Genomic DNA, 19236 nt, shown 5'->3' with positions numbered 1-19236 from the left:
TCCTTCAAGTGCTTCCTATAATAGGTACAAAGTAGGACCTGGTTTTGTTGATTCTGGGGTCGAGGAGTAAACAAGTGGACATTAAATGGTTTTAACTATTGCTGCCACTGGCCACTTACAAACGAGCACTAAATCTAATACTCTGTCTTACCAGTTCTTCTCTTAGAAGGTTGTGACTTTCTTGCTGCTACTTCTCTGCCTAAGAACCTACATTGGGATATAAACTTTCTGCCCAGAATCAAGATCCTTCATATTCTGCCTTTACATCTACTTAATTCTTTTCCCTGACCTCCATTGTAAGCTAGCACTAAACTCTGTTCTAGGCAACATGGTTTCCTGCCCTGTGTTCCAAACCCCCCTCCACACACATACCCCATGCTGCTTCCCTGGAAGTGTGGCTTCCATTCATATTGCTTACCCAGGAAAAGTGCTTATTGCACTCATGCTGCTCACTGCCTTTATCATGTTGCCCCAATACCTCCCATCCTGTAGGGCCAACTGAATTCCTATTTCCCGTGTGAATCCTTCTCTGATTTTTTTGGACCTCTCCTTTCTGTGGTCTCACCCCTTGGTCCCTAAGTTCTAACACACATTGGTCTCCAGTTGTTTCCTCTTTCATTTATGTCTCCTCAGCTAAATTGTGGGTCCCTTAATGGTACAGACCATGTCTAATGTTTCTTTTGCAGTCCTAAGAATATAATAGAGTATGAGGCACACAGTAGGTGCTCAACAAATACTAATCAATTTGAGTCTTAAGACACCTTGTAGTGGGGTCAGTATTGTAATTTGGGGAAGGTCATTGCAGTGAGCCCCCGGCACAGGGTGATAAGCTGGCTTCTTCTGCTGCTGTCTGTCAGGCATAAGATCTGGAGCTCACGGAAGTCTTGTCACCAGAATGAGCTTTAACTTGCAGGGGTTTGAGGACTCAATAAATAATACTTCTCTTCCCCCCCCAGAGTTTGGAAGTGATTGAGAGTTAATCACAGAAGTCAGTTAGACTGACATTAGGGATCATTTATTATTGTCCTTTGTCTCTCCAGCACCTAACACAGGTGTAAGTATTAAGTAAGTGTTTCATAAATGAATAAAACCAGGTCACTGGCAGAACTGGTATGAGATTATAGAATCCACTGCCAAACTAAGAGGATGATGGAAAGAGCTGTCTCCATGGCTTTTCTTGTTGGCAGTTAGAGGAGCCCAGAGACATAAATAGATGGGGATTTGGAATAGGTGTCATGCACAAAGCACTTTGATGTTCATGAACTCTTTAGATATTTACAGTAGCACAGTGTTGGGGTCAGTAATCTTTTATCCCGTTGTATAAATTGAGGAAACCTGCTACTCATTGAAAGTTTGTACTAGAGGACTTCTCTGGTGGCGCAGTGCTTAAGAATCTGCCTGCCAATGCAGGGGACATGGGTTCGATCTCTGGTCCGGGAAGATCCTGCATGCCGCACAGCAACTAAGCCCGTGAGCCACAACTACTAAGCCCACATGCCACAACTACTGAAGCCCGTGTGCCTAGAGCCTGTGCTCCACAAAAAAAGAGGCCATCGCCATGAGAAGCCCGCGCACCACAACGAAGAGTAGCCCCCACTCGCTACAACTAGAGAAAGCCCGTGCACGAAGACCCAACACAGCCAAAAATAAATGAATAAAGAAATGAATAAATAAATAAACTTATTTTAAAAAAAGAAAAAAAAGTTTTTACTAGAGCCCAAATATATAGTCATCTCTTTCAGTGTTCTCCATACTGCCCTCCTTGACTCTCAGTTCTGATCAGAAAGGCACTGGTGTACCTCCATGTGGCCCTTCCCAAAGAGCCTCTGTGGTCCTCTAGGATCTTAATATGGAATATTGTCAACAAATGGGGTAGCTTAACCTGTCTGATTCTTGAGTGCCTTCCCCAAGCTCCCTGAGAAGTCCCAGCCTTATTCCTTGCCTCTCCCCCTCTCCACTCATGAGTCCGTGTGGGTGTCTCAGTTCTGCCCTGAACACCTCTTCTCTCAGAAGTCTCTCCAGTCAAGCAGCTCGTGACTTTCGTCACATGACTGAGGAATCAAGAATGTCTTACATCACACAATACACAGCATTCCTCTACAATCCTTCTGCTCTTACACTCATGCACTCCTCACCATGTGAGGTCCCCTATAAAACATCACCCCTTCTTCTGTTCCCAAAGCTGTCTGGAGGGGAAGAGCCCTATAAGCCCCAGCTGCTTCCTCCAGTCCCTTTTGGAATTCTGGTGGATGTATTTTTTCCTACCTTGTTAGTTAGGCTATAAACCCCAAAAACATGCAGAGATGCTACATGTTAGTGTAGTTAATAACTCTAACTAAGCCCCCGTGGCACTCCGCACACCCAGCCCCACACGTAGCTCCCAGATCTGTGTAAGCCTGAGTGTCCTGAGACAGAGCATTCTATTGCAAAGGAATTATTTCCCAGGAGTTGTCATCTTTCAGAACACCCAAGATGGCACAAGAATTAGATAACTGCTAATTGGTAAACAAGGGTTCCTTTTTTTTTTCTCAGAACAAAGACAGTCAGGCAGTAAACTTCTATTTCCTAAGGACCATAAACAGCATATGCTCCAGGCATCCACACCGAAACCAACAGTAATGGGCCAACAAGAGAATCCCTACCTTCAGGTCTGGGATTTGGGCTTTTGGGGGAAATTTGCTGGTGGTAAGGCATGTGCTAAGAAAAGGACTTAGTTAAAAGACCCTCCATGTTTTGCACTTTGCAATAAGTAAAATTATTCCTAGGCATCCAGCCAGCTTTTCCCTTCCCCCTCAACCTTCTGGGGTTCAACTTTTTCCTTCCATATTGAACGTTTCTTAAAAAAATTCACTCCTGAGGAAGCCCACAGAGGTCATATACCAAATCTGCATCATTATTTGTGGTAATGCAGACATTGGTTTTCCAGTTGCAAAACAATTGCTAACTTGGTAAAGATTAACAGAGGGAAGATTTGCTAAGAACTATGCAATCAATTCTTTCATTTGTCTTCTTTCACAAATATTTTTTCCCACACATATCAGTACTTGGTCACAAGAACCTAATCTGGGTATTTCCAGCTTGCAAAACTCTTTAGGAGGCCAAGGGAGAGAGGTAGAATTAAGAAAATCAGAAATACTTATGAGAATAAGGTGTAACTTTGTGGGTGTATTCATACAATGAAATATTATTCAGCAATAAAAATAAAAGAATGAATGACTGATATACAGGACAATATGGGTATATCTCAAAAACATTATGTTAATCAAAAAAAGCCAAACACACAAGAGTACGTATCGTATGAAGTCCAAGAACAGATAGTACTGATGTATATTAACAGAAGTGAAGAAGTAGTTGCCTGGAGGAGAGGGAAATTGATTAAAAAAGAGGCAGGAGGAAATTTTAGGGGTGATGAAATGTTATATACCTTGCTGTGGATCACGGTTACGTAAGTGCATACAATTGTGAAAACTCACAAAACCACATTCCTGATATCTGAGCATTTTACTGTATATGAATTATACCTCAGTAAAAAAATACATATTTTTTTAAAGAAATGCACGTGTGTCCTGCCTTGAATCATCAAGGTGTCTTTGTGAAATGTGACAGACTAGAAAGAGTTAGATTTGGAGACAGACACACTGGGCTCCAATCCAGCTGAAGGACCCTGGGAAAGTCACTTAGCTTTTTTAAGTGTCCACCTCAGCAAGTAAAACTAATCTAATTCACAACATGGCCATAAGGATTAAATGGAAAATTGATGTTAACGTGTTTAACTCAATACCTATCACCTGGAAAATTCTCAATAAACTTAGCTATTTTTTAAATTTGTTTTAAATAAACTGTAATCCTGGGCGGGGCAACTAAAAATATATTCTCTTCTCCTTTGCAAATGATACCATATGCAACTTAGGACAAATATTCCAAAATCAAAAGGAAAATGGGGAAAACAACTAAGTTAGAGAAATCAGTCCCTCTGTGAGGGAGCCTGTGGACAAAGCTGGTAGCTATCAATTACTTGTGATTATTACAAAAAATCTGGCACTTTCTGTGGTCATACACAAATGTGTCATCATCGTGTCCTACCTCATCTTTCTACCATGTGTCAAAAGTGAAGGGAAAGGCTGCTTGGAAGGGGGATTAAAGAAAAAACCGCTATAATTATTGGAGGGGGTCAGCTTCAACGTTTCTAAAGGAAACTCCCATTTTCACCTTTCCAGATGTTTCCAGAACAAATTATGTATGCAGTTTCAGGAATAATCTGAAGTTTAGATTCAGAATTAATGGAAAAGTAAGAATGGAATTGAAATGCAACTTTAACATTTCTGCCTAATCCCTGCTCCCTGCTAAACATCTTTCATTTCTCAGCCTGATCCACTTTGGAGAAATAGAACCCATTAGGGCATCCCCTGCGAGACCCTCCACTCTTGTCCTGTTGGCTCTGCTTGGAGAGTCCTGAGGAGCCAGCGCACTGCACAGGATACCTCCGCCTTCTCTCTGGGCTTTTTCTGGCGGATCCAGCTGGTCTGCAGTAGCCCCTCACCCAGGCTGTGGTCCAAGGGCCCCATTCTGGCTGCCATTCCCACCAGTTATTACAATAAGCTAGTTGAGGGAAAAGAGATTTAAAGGACTCCCTTGCACTGTATGATGGCTTATTCTCCGTGTGGTACTCAGAGCACCAGACAGGCAGGTAACCAGAAAACAGCTGGCGGTGGTCTTTGGCCGGGTTGTCTCCAGCCCATCATCATTTCTCATCTGTCATGACATTCATTTCCTTTCCATAGAGACTTTCTGGGAGCTTGGTAGCTGGACACATTGTTCTGCCACTTGCGGCCACTTGGGAGCCCGAGTTCAGAGACCCCAGTGTGTAATGGCCAACGGGCAGGAAGTGAGTGAGGCCTTCTGTGAGCACCTCCAGAAGCCGCTGGCTGGGTTCCAGCCCTGTAACATCTGGGACTGCCCCTCGAGGTATGTGTAGTCATCTCATCAGTACCAGGTTTTGGCTTATTTTAAAATGCCCAGTCATTTGGATTTAATAACTCGACCACTATGATTTGTTTAGCATGTACCATACAAGGCACTCTGCTAAGTGCTTTATGTGGATCACTTCACAGTCACGTATGAGGTCGATGTCGTTCATTTTCTATTTTACAGATGGAACAACTCCCCTAGGCCGCACAGTTACAAGGGCCAGAATTCAAATTGAGATAGTCTGATTTCACAGCATCTGATCTTAATTGCTACCCAGATCTGTTTCATGCACTCACAATGTACCTTAAGAGCACAGTGAAGCTGATTTCATGGGTTTACCCAGGAGATAAGGCAGTGGGCAAAATCATGAGAGGCACTAGCTAAAAGCACAGTTCCTTAGACTCTACGTCCAGGGGTACTGCCATAAATAACCTTTCTGTGTCACAGACAACACAAATCAATGGTTTTAAAAATGTCCAAAGTCAAACTCATGATCTCCACCAAATCTGATCTGTCCCCAGTGTTCCAGATCACATTGACAACATCCTAAACTCCCCCTTTCCTCTCACTTCCATCCGTTCTTGTCAATTCCCACTGTTACCAATGGAGTCCAAGCCATCATCATTCCTCACTAGGACCACTCATGGAGCCTCCTGAGTTTTGTCTCCTCTCTAGAGTGCCTTGTCCACTCTATAAGAATCATCTTTGAAAACACAAACTCATGGGACTTCCCTGGCAGTCCAGTGGTTAAGACTTTGCCTTCCAATGCAAGGGGTGTGAGTTCAATCCCTGGTCGGGGAGCTAAGGTCCTACATGCCTTGCGGCCCAAAAACAAAAACATAAAACTGAAGCAGGGCTTCCCTGGTGGTGCAGTGGTTGAGAGTCCGCCTGCCGATGCAGGTGACGCGGGTTTGTGCCGCGGTCCAGGAGGATCCCACATGCTGTGGAGCGGCTGGGCCCGTGAGCCATGGCCGCTGAGCCTGCGCATCCTGTGCTCCGCAGCGAGAGAGGCCACAACAGTGAGAGGCCCGCATACCGCAAAAAAAAAAAAAAAAAAAAACAAGCAATATTGTAACAGATTCAATAAAGTCTTTAAAAATGGTTCACATCAAAAAAAAAAAAAACCTTAAAAAAAAACCCTAAATGCAAACTCATCACGATGCTCCTCACTTGAAAAGGGAACCCTCTTGCACTGTTGGTGAGAATGTAAATTGATACAGCCACTATGGAGAACAGTATGGAGGTTCCTTAAAAAACTAACAATAGAACTACCATATGACCCAGCAATCCCACTACAGGACATATACCCTGAGAAAACCATAGTTCAAAAAGAGTCCTGTACCACAATGTTCATTGCAGCTCTATTTACAATAGCCAGAACATGGAAGCAACCTAAGTGTCCATCAACAGGTGAATGGATAAAGATGTGGCACCTATATACAATGGAATATTACTCAGCCATAAAAAAAGACGAAATTGAGTTATTTGTAGTGAAGTGGATGGACCTAGAGTCTGTCATACAGAGTGAAGTAAGTCAGAAAGAGAAAAACAAATACCATATGCTAACACATATATATGGAATCTAAACAAAAAGCAAAAAAATGGATCTGAAGAAACTATGGGTAGGACAGGAATAAAGACGCGGACTTAAAGAATAGATTTGAGGACACAAAGAGGGGGAAGGGTAAGCTGGGACGAACTGAGAGAGTGGCAAAAACATATATACACTACCAAATGTACAACAGATATCTAGTAGGAAGCAGCCGCATAGCACAGGGAGATCAGCTCGGTGCTTTGTGACCACCAAGAGGGGTGGGATATGGAGTGTGGGAGAGAGACGCAAGAGGGAGGAGATATGGGGATATATGTATACGTATAGCTGATTCACTTTGTTATAAAGCAGAAACTAACACAGCATTGTAAAGCAGTTATACTCCAATAAAGATGTTAAAAAAAAAAAAAAAAACTTCCATGCCTTCCCATTGTTCTTAGGACAAAGGTCAAAGTTCCTGGCATAGGGACTGGATCTATCTTGTTCATTTTGTCCCCCAATGTCTAAAATAATGCCTTGCATATAGTAAGGGCCCAGTACCTATTTCCTGCCTGACCGAATAGGTGAGTGAAACAATATAAGTCCCTGTGTCGCGGCTTCCCTGGTGGCGCAGTGGTTGAGAGTCTGCCTGCCGATGCTGGGGACACGGGTTCGTGCCCCAGTCCGGGAAGATCCCACATGCCACGGACCGGCTGGGCCCGTGAGCCATGGCCGCTGAGCCTGCATGTCCGGAGCCTGTGCTTAGCAACGGTAGAGGCCACAACAGTGAGAGGCCCGCACACCGCAAAAAAAAAAAAAAAAAAAAAAAAAAAAACCAGTCCCTGTGTGCTTGGGTCTCAGGCAGCCTTTCTGCCTCATTACTGTGTCTCCCAGCCTGGTTTTTGGATCTCCATCCACAATAGTCTTTTTCGTCACTTCGATATACTGTTCTGTCTCCTGACTCAGGGCATTTGCACATACTGCTTCCTCTCTTTTCACTTAGTTATTACTATTCATCTATTTTCAGGGAAACCTTCTAGTCCCCAAACTAACCCAGACCCTGTGCTATATGTTTTTCTATTTCCGTGTCATTCTTCTGCACAGCTCTTACCACAATCTGCCTGTCTTGCCCACGTACTGGACCATCAGTTCTATGAGAGCAAATCCACAGCTGGTGTGTTTAACAAGTTATCCCCAGCACTCAGCACCGTGATTGCCCCATTTCACACTCTCTAAAAATATTTGTTAAAAGAATGAATGATTGAATAGCATAGTCCCTAGCAGATAATTGACCAATGATGCCGTTGACTGAAAATAATGCACAACCTAAAATTTGAGAGGTCTGTTTTATTCGATGGACGTTCTGAGGACTTCAAGCTTGGGACATAGCATCACAGATAATGCTGAGGAACTGTTCTGAAGTGGCAAGGAGGGGATTGGGGAACCACGATATATAGGAGTTTTTGCAACAAAAGACCAGGTAGTTGGAACATCAAAAGATTATTGTTAATTAAAGAAAACCAGCTATCTCAAGTTAAGGAATTTAGCATCTTTGTATGGGAAGATGCAAGAGTCTGGGCTTACCAAAATCATTCCTTTGATGTGCACCTCCACTATCTGGGGCCAGTGTCTTTTGCTTTCTCATCCTGAGTCTCCTCGGGGTGGTGCACCATCAGGGCAGCCGTAATGTGATGGCTTGATGGCTGCAACATCCTTTGTTTACTGACATGGCAGGCAATATTTTAGTTCAAAATGCCAAAATTCACAGTAAAAACAAACAAAAAAACAAACCAAGACAAAAACCAAACAGTACTAGTACTTACTGAGCACAAACCTGCACTATTATCAACCTCATTTTACTGAGGAGGAATCGGAAGTGTACATAATGCTGTACAGCTCACTGCCCTGTGCAAATGCCCACCCCGGATCCATGATCTGTGCCTTGGTGGAGAAGTGGGAGGTATGGTCACACCGTGAAACAAAACAGATGCCTCGGAACACGTTCTCAGAAGAGTCGTGGATACCGTAGTCACCTTGACCTGTCTTCCAGTGCCGTAGGCACCTTGACTCTGGCGTGAGCTCTTCCTATCCTTCAAAGGAAGAGCTGGTGCAAGAGTCATCTGTCCCTCAGGAGGCAGCAAACTGATGCTAGAATAACTAGGAGGAACTTGATCCAAGCAATCTGCTTTATGTCAATTCTTGATTCGCACAAAGTGAGAATTCACATTGGGAATTTTATCCTTGTTTATTAAGTACTCTCAAGCCTTTAGCCACTCCTAGAGAAAACAGAGTCATACACTTTCATACCTAGAAGAAACGGTAGAGATCATCTAACCCTAGATCCCTCTACATCAGGGGTCCTTCACATTTCAGTGCCACGGATCCCTCCATAGTCTAGAGAAGCCTATGGCTCCCTTCTCAAACAAGGGTTTTAAATCTATAAAAATAAAACATACTTGATTACAAAGGAAGCCAATTAATTATATGGAAGTACAGTTCCTGAAGTAGTTTTCAATGTGTGATGTAGTCGTAAATTTGCTTCTCTATCAACACACTAAATTATAGGATCTGCTAGTACAACTGATTTTGAAATGGTGATGAATGTAACTGCTGTTCTGGATGCCTGCCACGATTTTCATGGCATGTGAAAACAGCTGTGATTTCTATTGGTAACAAAATCACAGGTATTGCTACTGCTAATATACGTTGTGGCCTGCATTTTTACAATTGAAGGCAATACTCAATTGCCGTTAGAGCTTAGTGACAACGAGGATGTAATCCTTTTCCCATGCAAGTCCGTGGTTCCCTTGGAGAACCATGGGGCTCAGGTTAGGAACCCCTACTCTGCAGCATCCTGGTGGCAGCTCGAACATCTTGAGTGACAGCGCACTCAGTATCTCCAAGGTGTCCAGGTCCTAGTTCAGTCTCCTATAATCATTATGAACTTTAGGGTCAGGTAAATCTAGAAGCAGTCCCAGCTTTGTTGGCATGTTAGTTATGTGACCATAGCTATTTAACCCTGTGGACATCGCTGTCTTCATTGCAAGAATGGGACAAGATGACAATTACATTAGAAAACATGCAAATGTCTCAGAGCACAAAGAGCACATAGGTGATTTAGCAATATTTTCTTCCCTTTGGTTTCAGTGAGTTGAAATGCACCTTTTTGAAGTTTCCGCCTAATTTTGCCCTAGCTCTACTCTTTGGAGCCACACAAGTCATGGCTCCTTACATACTTGAAGACGGCTCTATCCCACCCCTATGTTGGTTGTCTACGTGGTGATTCTGTTGCTTCTCTGAGTAAAAGAAAATCTGAGCATATGGCTGGGAGTTATCTGTGCTGCTGCCCATTCCCTGAGAGACGTGTGAGGGCCCTGAAACAGTCATCATGTTAGGATCGATTTTTCCTTTGGAAGGCACTTCCTGTAGGATCTGTGCTACCCGTCCTTACTAATACGCTCCTGGAGTATTTGTTCTTAGGTGGTTCACGGGCACGTGGTCAGAGTGCTCTGTGTCTTGCGGTGAAGGATTCCGCAGTCGGCAAGTGGCCTGTAAGCGCGCGAGAGCCAATGGGACTGTGCAGGTGATGCCTCCGAGAGCATGTGCCCCCAGAGAGAGGCCTCTGGGAAGAAGACCCTGCTCCACTCACCCGTGTGTTCAAGGGCTTATTGAACCAGGGAACCAGGTAACGGTGACAAATCTAGTGTTTTGAAAGTATGATCATCTAGTACAATCATCCACTCCCTGTGGTGAAAGCCATGCATCAAAAAAATAAAATTAAGAGACTTTCCTGGTGGTCCAGTGGTTAAGACTTTGCCTTCCAGTGCAAGGGGTGAGGGTTCGATCCCTAGTCAGGGACTAAGATGCCATAAGCCCCGCGGCCAAAAAACCAAAACATGATACTGAAGCAATATTGTAAAAAATTCAATAAAGACTTGTAACGTGGTCCACATCAAAAAAATAAAATGAAATAAATCCATGAATCAGGGCCCCTTTGCACAGGGGAAGAGTAGAGCCCAACTACTGCGTGACAGTCATGAAACTCAGCTGCACGGGGACCTTACCACACTGCGCACAGGCTGGTTCACGGGACCTTCTTATCCTTTTATGGGCCCCTCTGATGTAATTAACACAGGCCGCAGAGACCAAGAGTTCCCCTCGGCCCTTCTGAAAATGTTCGGGGATGTTAGTGCAGGAAGGGATTTGACACTTTCTGCACTTCTGCCCCACAGTGCAGCAGTTGTTGCTGCTGGGAGTCATTGTGCTAATTCTCTTAGGTCATTTGTCCCTTTAGTTGTTTTGATTAACTCCACCTACTACATGGCTACACACTTGTCTAACTGGAAAATGCACAGCCCCAATTCTGTGCAGGGACGATGCAAAGCAGAGTGTGATACCTCTTTCTGGAGTTTTTTAGGAAAACAAATCACTGGAGGTATAGAAATACTTTCCTTATCTGATGTCAGAGCGTGCCGCAAAGCTGTTGTAAGTAAAATAGTGCAGCATTATTACAGGAATAGATGTGAGTCATGGAATATAATTAGAGTACAGAAACAGACCCATGTAAAATGAGTTTAAATTTCAAAGGCAGCTCATCATAGAGAAAACAATAGTTCAATACAAATAAATAGTATAAAACTACAAAAAGTTTTTTTTCCAGACATTAAAGATCTAAATAAATGAAAAGACATCCTGTATTTATGGATCAAAAGACTTAATATTATTCAGATGACAGCACTCCCCAAGTTGATCTAGATTCAAAACAATCCCTTTCAAAATCACAGGATCTTTGCAGAAATTGACAAGCTGATCCCAAAATTCATATGGAAATATAAAGGAGCCAGAATAGCCAAAACAATCTAGAAAAAGAAAAAAGTTGGAGGGCTCAGACTTCTCAGTTTCAAAACTTACTACGAAACTGTAATAATCAAGACAGTGTGGTACTAGCATAGCAGAGACACATAGATTGATGAAATAGAACTGAAAGCCTGGAGATAAATCCATGTATCTATGTCAACTGATTTTCTGCAAAGGTGCCAAGACCATTCAATGGGGAAAGAATAATCTCCTCAACAAATGGTGCAGGACAGCTGAATAGCCACATACAAAAGAATGAACTTGGATTCCTAGCCTACAACATATACAAAAAAATTAAGTCAAAATTTATCAGAGACCTAAATTTAAGAGCTGAAACAATAAAGCTCCTGGAAGAAAATGCAGCCATAAATCTTCATGCTTTGGATTAGGAGATGGTTTCTTAGATATGACACCAAAACATAAGCTACAACAACAACAAAAATAAATTGGACCACATCAAAATTAAAAACTTTTTTTTGCTACGAAGGACATGATCAAGAAAGTGGACAGCCCACAGAATGGGAGAAAATATTTAAAAATCATATATATGAGGAGGAGCTTCAAGGTGGTGGAAGAGTAAGACGTGGAGATCACCTTCCTCCCCACAGATATATCAGAAATACATCTACATGTGGAACAACACCTACCGATCACCTACTAAACACTGGCAGAAGGCCTCAGACCTCCCAAAAGGCAAGAAACTCCCCACGTACATGGGTAGGGCAAAAGAAAAAAGAAACAAAAGAGACAAAAGAATAGGGACGGGACCTGCACCAGTGAGAGGGAGCTGTGAGGGAGGAAAGGCTTCTACATACTAGGAGGCCCCTTGGCGGACGGAGACTACGGGTGGCAGAGGGGGGAGCTTCGGAGCCACAGAGGAGAGTGCAGCAACAGGGGTGCCGAGGGCAAAGCAGAGAGATACCCACACAGAGGATCAGTGCCAACCAGCACTCACCAGCCCGAGAGGCTTGTCTGCTCACCTGCCGGGGCGGGTGGGGGCTGGGAGCTGAGGCTCAGGCTTTGGAGGTCGAATCCCAGGGAGAGGACTGTGGTTGGCTGAGTGAACATAGCCTGAAGGGGCTAGTGCGCCACAGCTAGCCAGCAGGGAGTCCGGGGAAAAGTCTGGACCTGCCGAAGACTCAAGAGACTCTTTCTTGCCTCTTTGTTTCCTGGTGCGTGAGGAGAGGGGATTAAGAGCGCCACTTAAATGAGCTACAGAGACGGGTGTGAGCCGCGGCTATCAGCGCAGACCCCAGAGATGGGCATGAGATGCTAAGGATGCTGCTGCCACCACCAAGAAACCGGTGAGCAAGCACAGGTCACGACCCACACTTCCCCTCCCGGGATCCTGTGCAGCCCGCCATTGCCAAGGTCCTGTGATCCAGGGACAACTTCCCCAGGAGAACACACAGCACACTTCAGGCTAGTGCAACATCACGCTGGCCTCTGCCACCACAGGCTTGCCTCGCATCCATACTCCTCCCTCCCCCCAGCCTGAGTAAGCCAGAGCCCCTGAATCAGCAGCTCCTTTAACCCTATCCTGTCTGAGTGAAGAATAGATGCCCATCGGTCACCTACACGCAGAGGCGGGGCCAAATCCAAAGCTGAATCCCAGGAGCTGTGCAAACAAAGGAGAGAAAGGGAAATTTCTCCCAGCAGCCTCAGGAGCAGAGGATTAAATCTCCACAATCAACCTGATGTACCCTGCATCTGTGGAATACCTGAATAGAAAACAAATCATCCCAAATTGAGGAGGTGGACTTTCGGAGCAACTACATATATATATATATATATATCTCCCTTTTTCTCTTTTAGTGAGTGTATATGTGTATGTTTCTCTGTGTGATTTTGTCTGTATAGCTTTGCTTTTACCATTTGTCCTAGGGTTCTGTCTGTCCTTTTTTTTTTCTGCGGTACACGGGCTTCTCACTGTTGTGGCCTCTCCCGTTGCAGAGCACAGGCTCCGGATGCGCAGGCTCAGCGGCCATGGCTCACGGGCCCAGCCGCTCCGCGGCATATGGGATCCTCCCGGACCGGGGCATGAACCTATATCCCCTGCATCGGCAGGCGGACTCTCAACCAGTGCGCCACCAGGGAGGCCCTGTCCTTTTTTTTTTTTCAACGTAAAAAATGTTTTTTCTTAATAATTATTTTTTATATTAATAACTTTAGTTTATTTTACATTATTTTATTTTATCTTCTTCTTTCTTTTTTTTTCTCCATTTTATTCTGAGCCGTGTGGAGCACAGGCTCTTGGTGCTCCAGCCAGGCATCAGGGCTATGCCACTGAGAAGGGAGAGCCAGTTCAGGGCACTAGTCCACAAGAGACCTCCCAGCTCCACATAATATCAAATGGCAAAAATCTCCCAAAGATCTCCATCTCAATTCCAAGACCCAGCTCCACTCAACGACCAGCAAGCTACAGTGCAGGACACCCTATACCAAACAACTAGCAATACAGTAACACAACCCCATCCATTAGCACAGAGGCTGCCTAAAATCATAATAAGGCCACAAACACCCCAAAACACACCACCAGACATGGATGTGCCCACCAGAAAAGATCCAGCCTCATGCACCAGAACACAGGCATTAGTCCCATCCACCAGGAAGCCTACACAACCCATGGAACCAACTGTAGCCACTGGGGAGAGACACCAAAAACAACGGGAACTACGAACCTGCAGTCTGTGAAAAGGAGACCCCAAGCATAGTAAGTTAAGCAAAATGAGAAGACAGAGAAACACACAGCAGATGAAGGAGCAAGGCAAAAACCCACCAGACCTAACAAATAAAGAGGAAATAGGCAGTCTACCTGAAAAACAATTCAGAATAATGATAGTAAAGATGATCCAAAATCTTGTAAATAGAATGGAGAAAATACATGAAACGTTTAGCAAGGACCTAAAAGAACAAAAGAGCAAACAAACAGTGATGAACAACCCAGTAAATGAAATAAAAAATTCTCTAGAGGGGATCAGTAGCAGAATAACTAAGGCAGAAGAATGGATAAGTGACCTGGAAGATAAAATAGTGGAAATAACTACTGAAGAGCAGAATAAAGAAAAAAGAATGAAAAGAATTGAGGACAGTCTCAGAGACCTCTGGGACAGCATTAAAGTCACCAACATTCGAATTATAGGGGTCCCAGAAGAAGAAGAGAAAAAGAAAGGGACTGAGAAAATATTTGAAGGGATTATCGTTGAAAACTTCCCTAATATGGGAAAGGAAATAGTTAATCAAGTCCAGAGAGCACAGAGTCCCATACAAGATAAATCCAAGGAGAAACAAGCCAAGACACATATTAATCAAACTATCAAAAATTAAATACAAAGAACAACTATTAAAAGCAGCACGGGAAAAACAAAAAATAACACATAAGGGAATCCCCATAAGGTTAACAGCTGATCTTTCAGCAGAAACTCTGCAATCCAGAAGGGAGTGGCAGGACATATTTAAAGTGATGAAAGGGAAAATCCTAAAACCAAGATTACTCTACCCAGCAAGGATCTCATTCAGATTTGACGGAGAAATTAAAAGCTTTAGAGACAAGCAAAAGCTAAGCAAATTCAGCACCACCAATCCAGCTTTACAACAAACGCTAAAGGAACTTCTCTAGGCAGGAAACACAAGAGAAGGAAAAGACCTACAATAATAAACCCAAAGCAATTACGAAAATGGTAATAGGAACATAAATATCGATAATTACCTTAAATGTAAATGGATTAAATCCTCCAACCAAAAGACAGAGACTGGCTGAATGGATACAAAAACAAGACCTGTATATATGCTGTCTACAAGAGACCCACTTCAGACCTAGGGACACATACAGACTGAAAGTGAGGGGATGGAAAAAGATATTCCATGCAAATGGAAATCAAAAGAAAGCTGGAGTAGCAATTCTCGTATCAGACAAAATAGACTTTAAAACAAAGACTATTACAAGAGACCAAGAAGGACACTACATAATGATCAAGGGATCAATCCAAGAAGATGATATAACAATTGTAAATATTTATGCCCCCAACATAGGAGCACCTCAATACATAAGGCAAATACTAACAGTCATGAAAGGCGAAATCGACAGTAACACAATCATAGTAGGGGACATTAACACCCCACTTTCACCAATGGACATATCAGCCAAAACAAAAATAAATAAGGAAACAGAAGCTTTAAATGATACATTAAACAAGATGGACTTAATTGATATTTATAGGACATTCCATCCAAAAACAACAGAATACACATTTTCCTCGGGTGCTCATGGAACATTCTCCAGGATAGATCATATCTTGGGTCACAAATCAAGCCTTGGTAAATTTAAGAAAATTGAAATTGTATCAAGTCTCTTTTCCGACCACAACGTTATGAGACTAGATATCAGTTACAGGAAAAAATCTGTAAGGAATACAAACACATGGAGGCTAAACAACACACTACTTAATAACCAAGAGAGCACTGAAGAAATCAAAGAGGAAATCAAAAAATACCTAGAAACAAATGACAATGAAAACACAATGACCCAAAACCTATGGGATGCAGCAAAAGCAGTTCTAAGAGGGAAGTTTATAGCTATACAAGCCTACCTTACGAAACAAGAAACATCTCAAATAAACAACCTAACCTTACACCTAAAGCGATTAGAGAAAGAAGAACAAAAAACACCCAAAGTTAGCAGAAGGAAAGAAATCATAAAGATCAGATCAGAAATAAATGAAACAGAAATGAAGGAAACGATAGCAAAGATCAATAAAACTAAAAGGTGGTTCTTTGAGAAGAAACAAAATTGATAAACCATTAGCCAGACTCATTAAGAAAAAATAGGGAGAAGACTCAAATCAATAGAATTAGAAATGAAAAAGGATAAATAACTGACACTGCAGAAATACAAAGGATCATGAAAGATTACTACCAGCAACTATATGACAATAAAATGGACAACCTGGAAGAAATGGACAAATTCTTAGAAATGCACAACCTTCTGAGACTAAACCAGGAAGAAATAGAAAATATGAACAGACCAATCACAAGCACTGAAATTGAAACTGTGATAAAAAATCTTCCAACAAACAAAAGCCCAGGACCAGATGGCTTCACAGGCGAATTCTATCAAACATTTAGAGAAGAGCTAACACCTATCCTTCTACAACTCTTCCAAAATATAGCAGAGGGAGGAACACTCCCAAACTCATTCTACAAGGCCAACATCACTCTGATACCAAAGCCAGACAAAGATGTGACAAAGAAAGAAAACTACAGGCCAATATCACTGATGAACATAGATCCAAAAATCCTCAACAAAATACTAGCAAACAGAATCCAACAGCGCATTGAAAGGATCATGCACTATGATGAAGTGGGGTTTATCCCAGGAATGCAAGGATTCAATATACGCAAATCAATCAACGTGATACACCATATTAACAAATTGAAGGAGAAAAACCATATGATTAGAACAGTCCCTAACACCCTACACAAAAATAAACTCAACATGGATTAAAGACCTAAATGTAAGGCCAGACACCATCAAACTCTTAGAGGAAAACATAGGCAGAACACTCTATGACATAAATCACAGCAAGATCCTTTTTGACCCACCTCCTAGAGAAATGGAAATAAAAACAAAAATAAACAAATGGGACCTAATGAAACTTAAAAGATTTTGGACAGCAAAGGAAACCATAAACAAGATGAAAAGACAACCCTCAGAATGGGAGAAAATATTTGCAAATGAAGCAACTGACAAAGGATTAATCTCCAAAACATATAAGCAACTCACGCAGCTCAGCATCAAAAAAACAAACAACCCAATCCAAAAATGGGCAGAAGCCCTAAATAGACATTTCTCCAAAGAAGATATACAGATTGCCAACAGACACATGAAAGAATGCTCAGCACCATTAATCATTACAGAAATGCAAATCAAAACTACAATGAGATATTATCTCACACCAGTCAGAATGGCCATCATCAAAAAATCTACAAACAATAAATGCTGGATAGGGTGTGGGGAAAAGGGAACCATCTTGCACTGTTGGTGGGAATGTAAAATGATATAGTCACTGTGGAGAACAGTATGGACGTTCCTTAAAAAACTAAAAATAGAACTACCATACGACCCAGTAATCCCACGACTGGGCATATACCCTGAGAAAACCATAATTCAAAAAGAGTCATGTACCAAAATGCTCAATGCAGCTCTATTTACAATAGCCAGGACATGGAAGCAACCTAAGTATCCATCAACAGATGAATGGATAAAGAAGATGTGGCACATATATACAATGGAATATTACTCAGTCATAAAAAGGAGCAGAACTGAGTTATTTGTAGTGAGGTGGATGGACCTAGAGACTGTCATACAGAGTGAAGTAAGTCAGAAAGAGAAAAACAGATACTGTATGCTAACACATATATATGGAATCCAAAAAAAATAAAGGAATAAAGAAAATGGTCAGAAGAACCTAGGGGCAAGATGGGAATAAAGATGCAGACCTACTAGAGAATGGACTTGAGGATATGGGGAGGGGGAAGGGTAAGCTGCGACAAAGAGAGTGGCATGGACATATATATAGTACCAAACGAAAAATAGATAGATAGTGGGAAGCAGCTGCATAGCACAGGGAGATCAGCTCAGTGCTTTGTGACCACCTAGAGCGGTGGGATAGGGAGGGTGGGAGGGAGGGAGACGCAAGAGGGAAGAGATATGGGGACATATGTATATGTATAACAGATTCACTTTGTTATAAAGCAGAAAACAACACACCATTGTAAAGCCATTGTACTCCAATAAAAATGTTTAAAAAAATCATGTATATGAAAGGGAACTTGTTTCTAAAATATATAAAGAACACTCAAACTCAATAATAAAAACACAAATAAACTAATTAAAATATTGAAAAGGATCTGAATAGACATTTCTCCAATAAAGACTTACAAATGGCCAATAAGAACAGGAAAAGATACTTAGCATCATTACTCATTAGGGAAATGTTAATCACAAAGAGAGATAGTAGTAAGTGTTGATGAGGACATGGAGAAATTGGAACCTTAGTACTTTGCAAGCGGGAATGTAAAATGGTCTAGCCACTTTGGAAAACAGTCTGACAGTTCTTCAAAACGTTAAATGTATGGGTTACCATATGACCCAGTAATTCTACTCCTAGGTATGTACCGAAGAGAAACGAAAACAGGTTCACACAAAAACTTGTACATGAATGTTTATAGCAGCATTATTTATAAGAACCAAAAACTGGGAATAACTCATATCAAACCCATAATAAAACTCCAAAAATTGGAAATAACGCACAGATAGATAAATGTGGTGTATTTGTACAATGGAATATCATCTGACCATTGAAAAGAATAAAGTACTAATATGTATTACAAGGTGATGAACCTTAAAGACATTATGGTAAGGGAGGGAAGGCAGACACAAAAGACCACATAATGTATGATTCTATTTATATGAAGTGTCTACAATAGGTAAATCTTTAGAGAAAAAAGTAGCTGAACAGTTGTCTAGGCCTGAGGGGGAGAGGCCGTGGGAGGAACTGGGAGTAGATGCTAAAGGGTACAGGGTTTCTTTTGGGGACGGTGATAAAGTCTTAAAATTGATTGTGGTGATGGTTGCACAACTCTAAAAACCATTAAATTGTATACGTTAAACTTGTACAGTATGTGAATTATATCACAATAATGTTGTTAGGAAAAAAAAAGATTGTATGAGGGAAATTGGTCAACTAATGTAAGAAAAACAAGTAAAATGAAAGCCCAAACTCACAGCATACATCAGAATAAGTTCTGACTTGATTAAAGTGCTCAGTGTAAAAGTAATTAAACTGGACTAGAAGTATCAGGACGGGAAAGACCTTTTC

At 42.1% G+C, this 19236-nt stretch overlaps 1 protein-coding gene across 1 annotated transcript in view; it reads left to right on the top strand.

Annotated features, from left to right (window-relative positions):
• Window positions 1-19236, top strand: part of ADAMTSL3 (ADAMTS like 3) — a 394591-nt gene that overhangs the window by 348491 nt on the left and 26864 nt on the right. Inside the window, 4 exon segments of the mRNA XM_082617479.1 lie at window positions 2533-2598; window positions 2601-2648; window positions 4782-4965; window positions 9980-10184. Coding sequence (XP_082473605.1) covers window positions 2533-2598; window positions 2601-2648; window positions 4782-4965; window positions 9980-10184 — 503 coding nt within the window.

Source organism: Mesoplodon mirus, assembly GCF_964341445.2.
Source record: "Mesoplodon mirus genome assembly, chromosome: 4".
In the NCBI taxonomy this organism is placed as follows: Eukaryota; Metazoa; Chordata; class Mammalia; order Artiodactyla; family Ziphiidae; genus Mesoplodon; species Mesoplodon mirus.
This window is presented reverse-complemented; position numbering and strand designations above follow the sequence as displayed.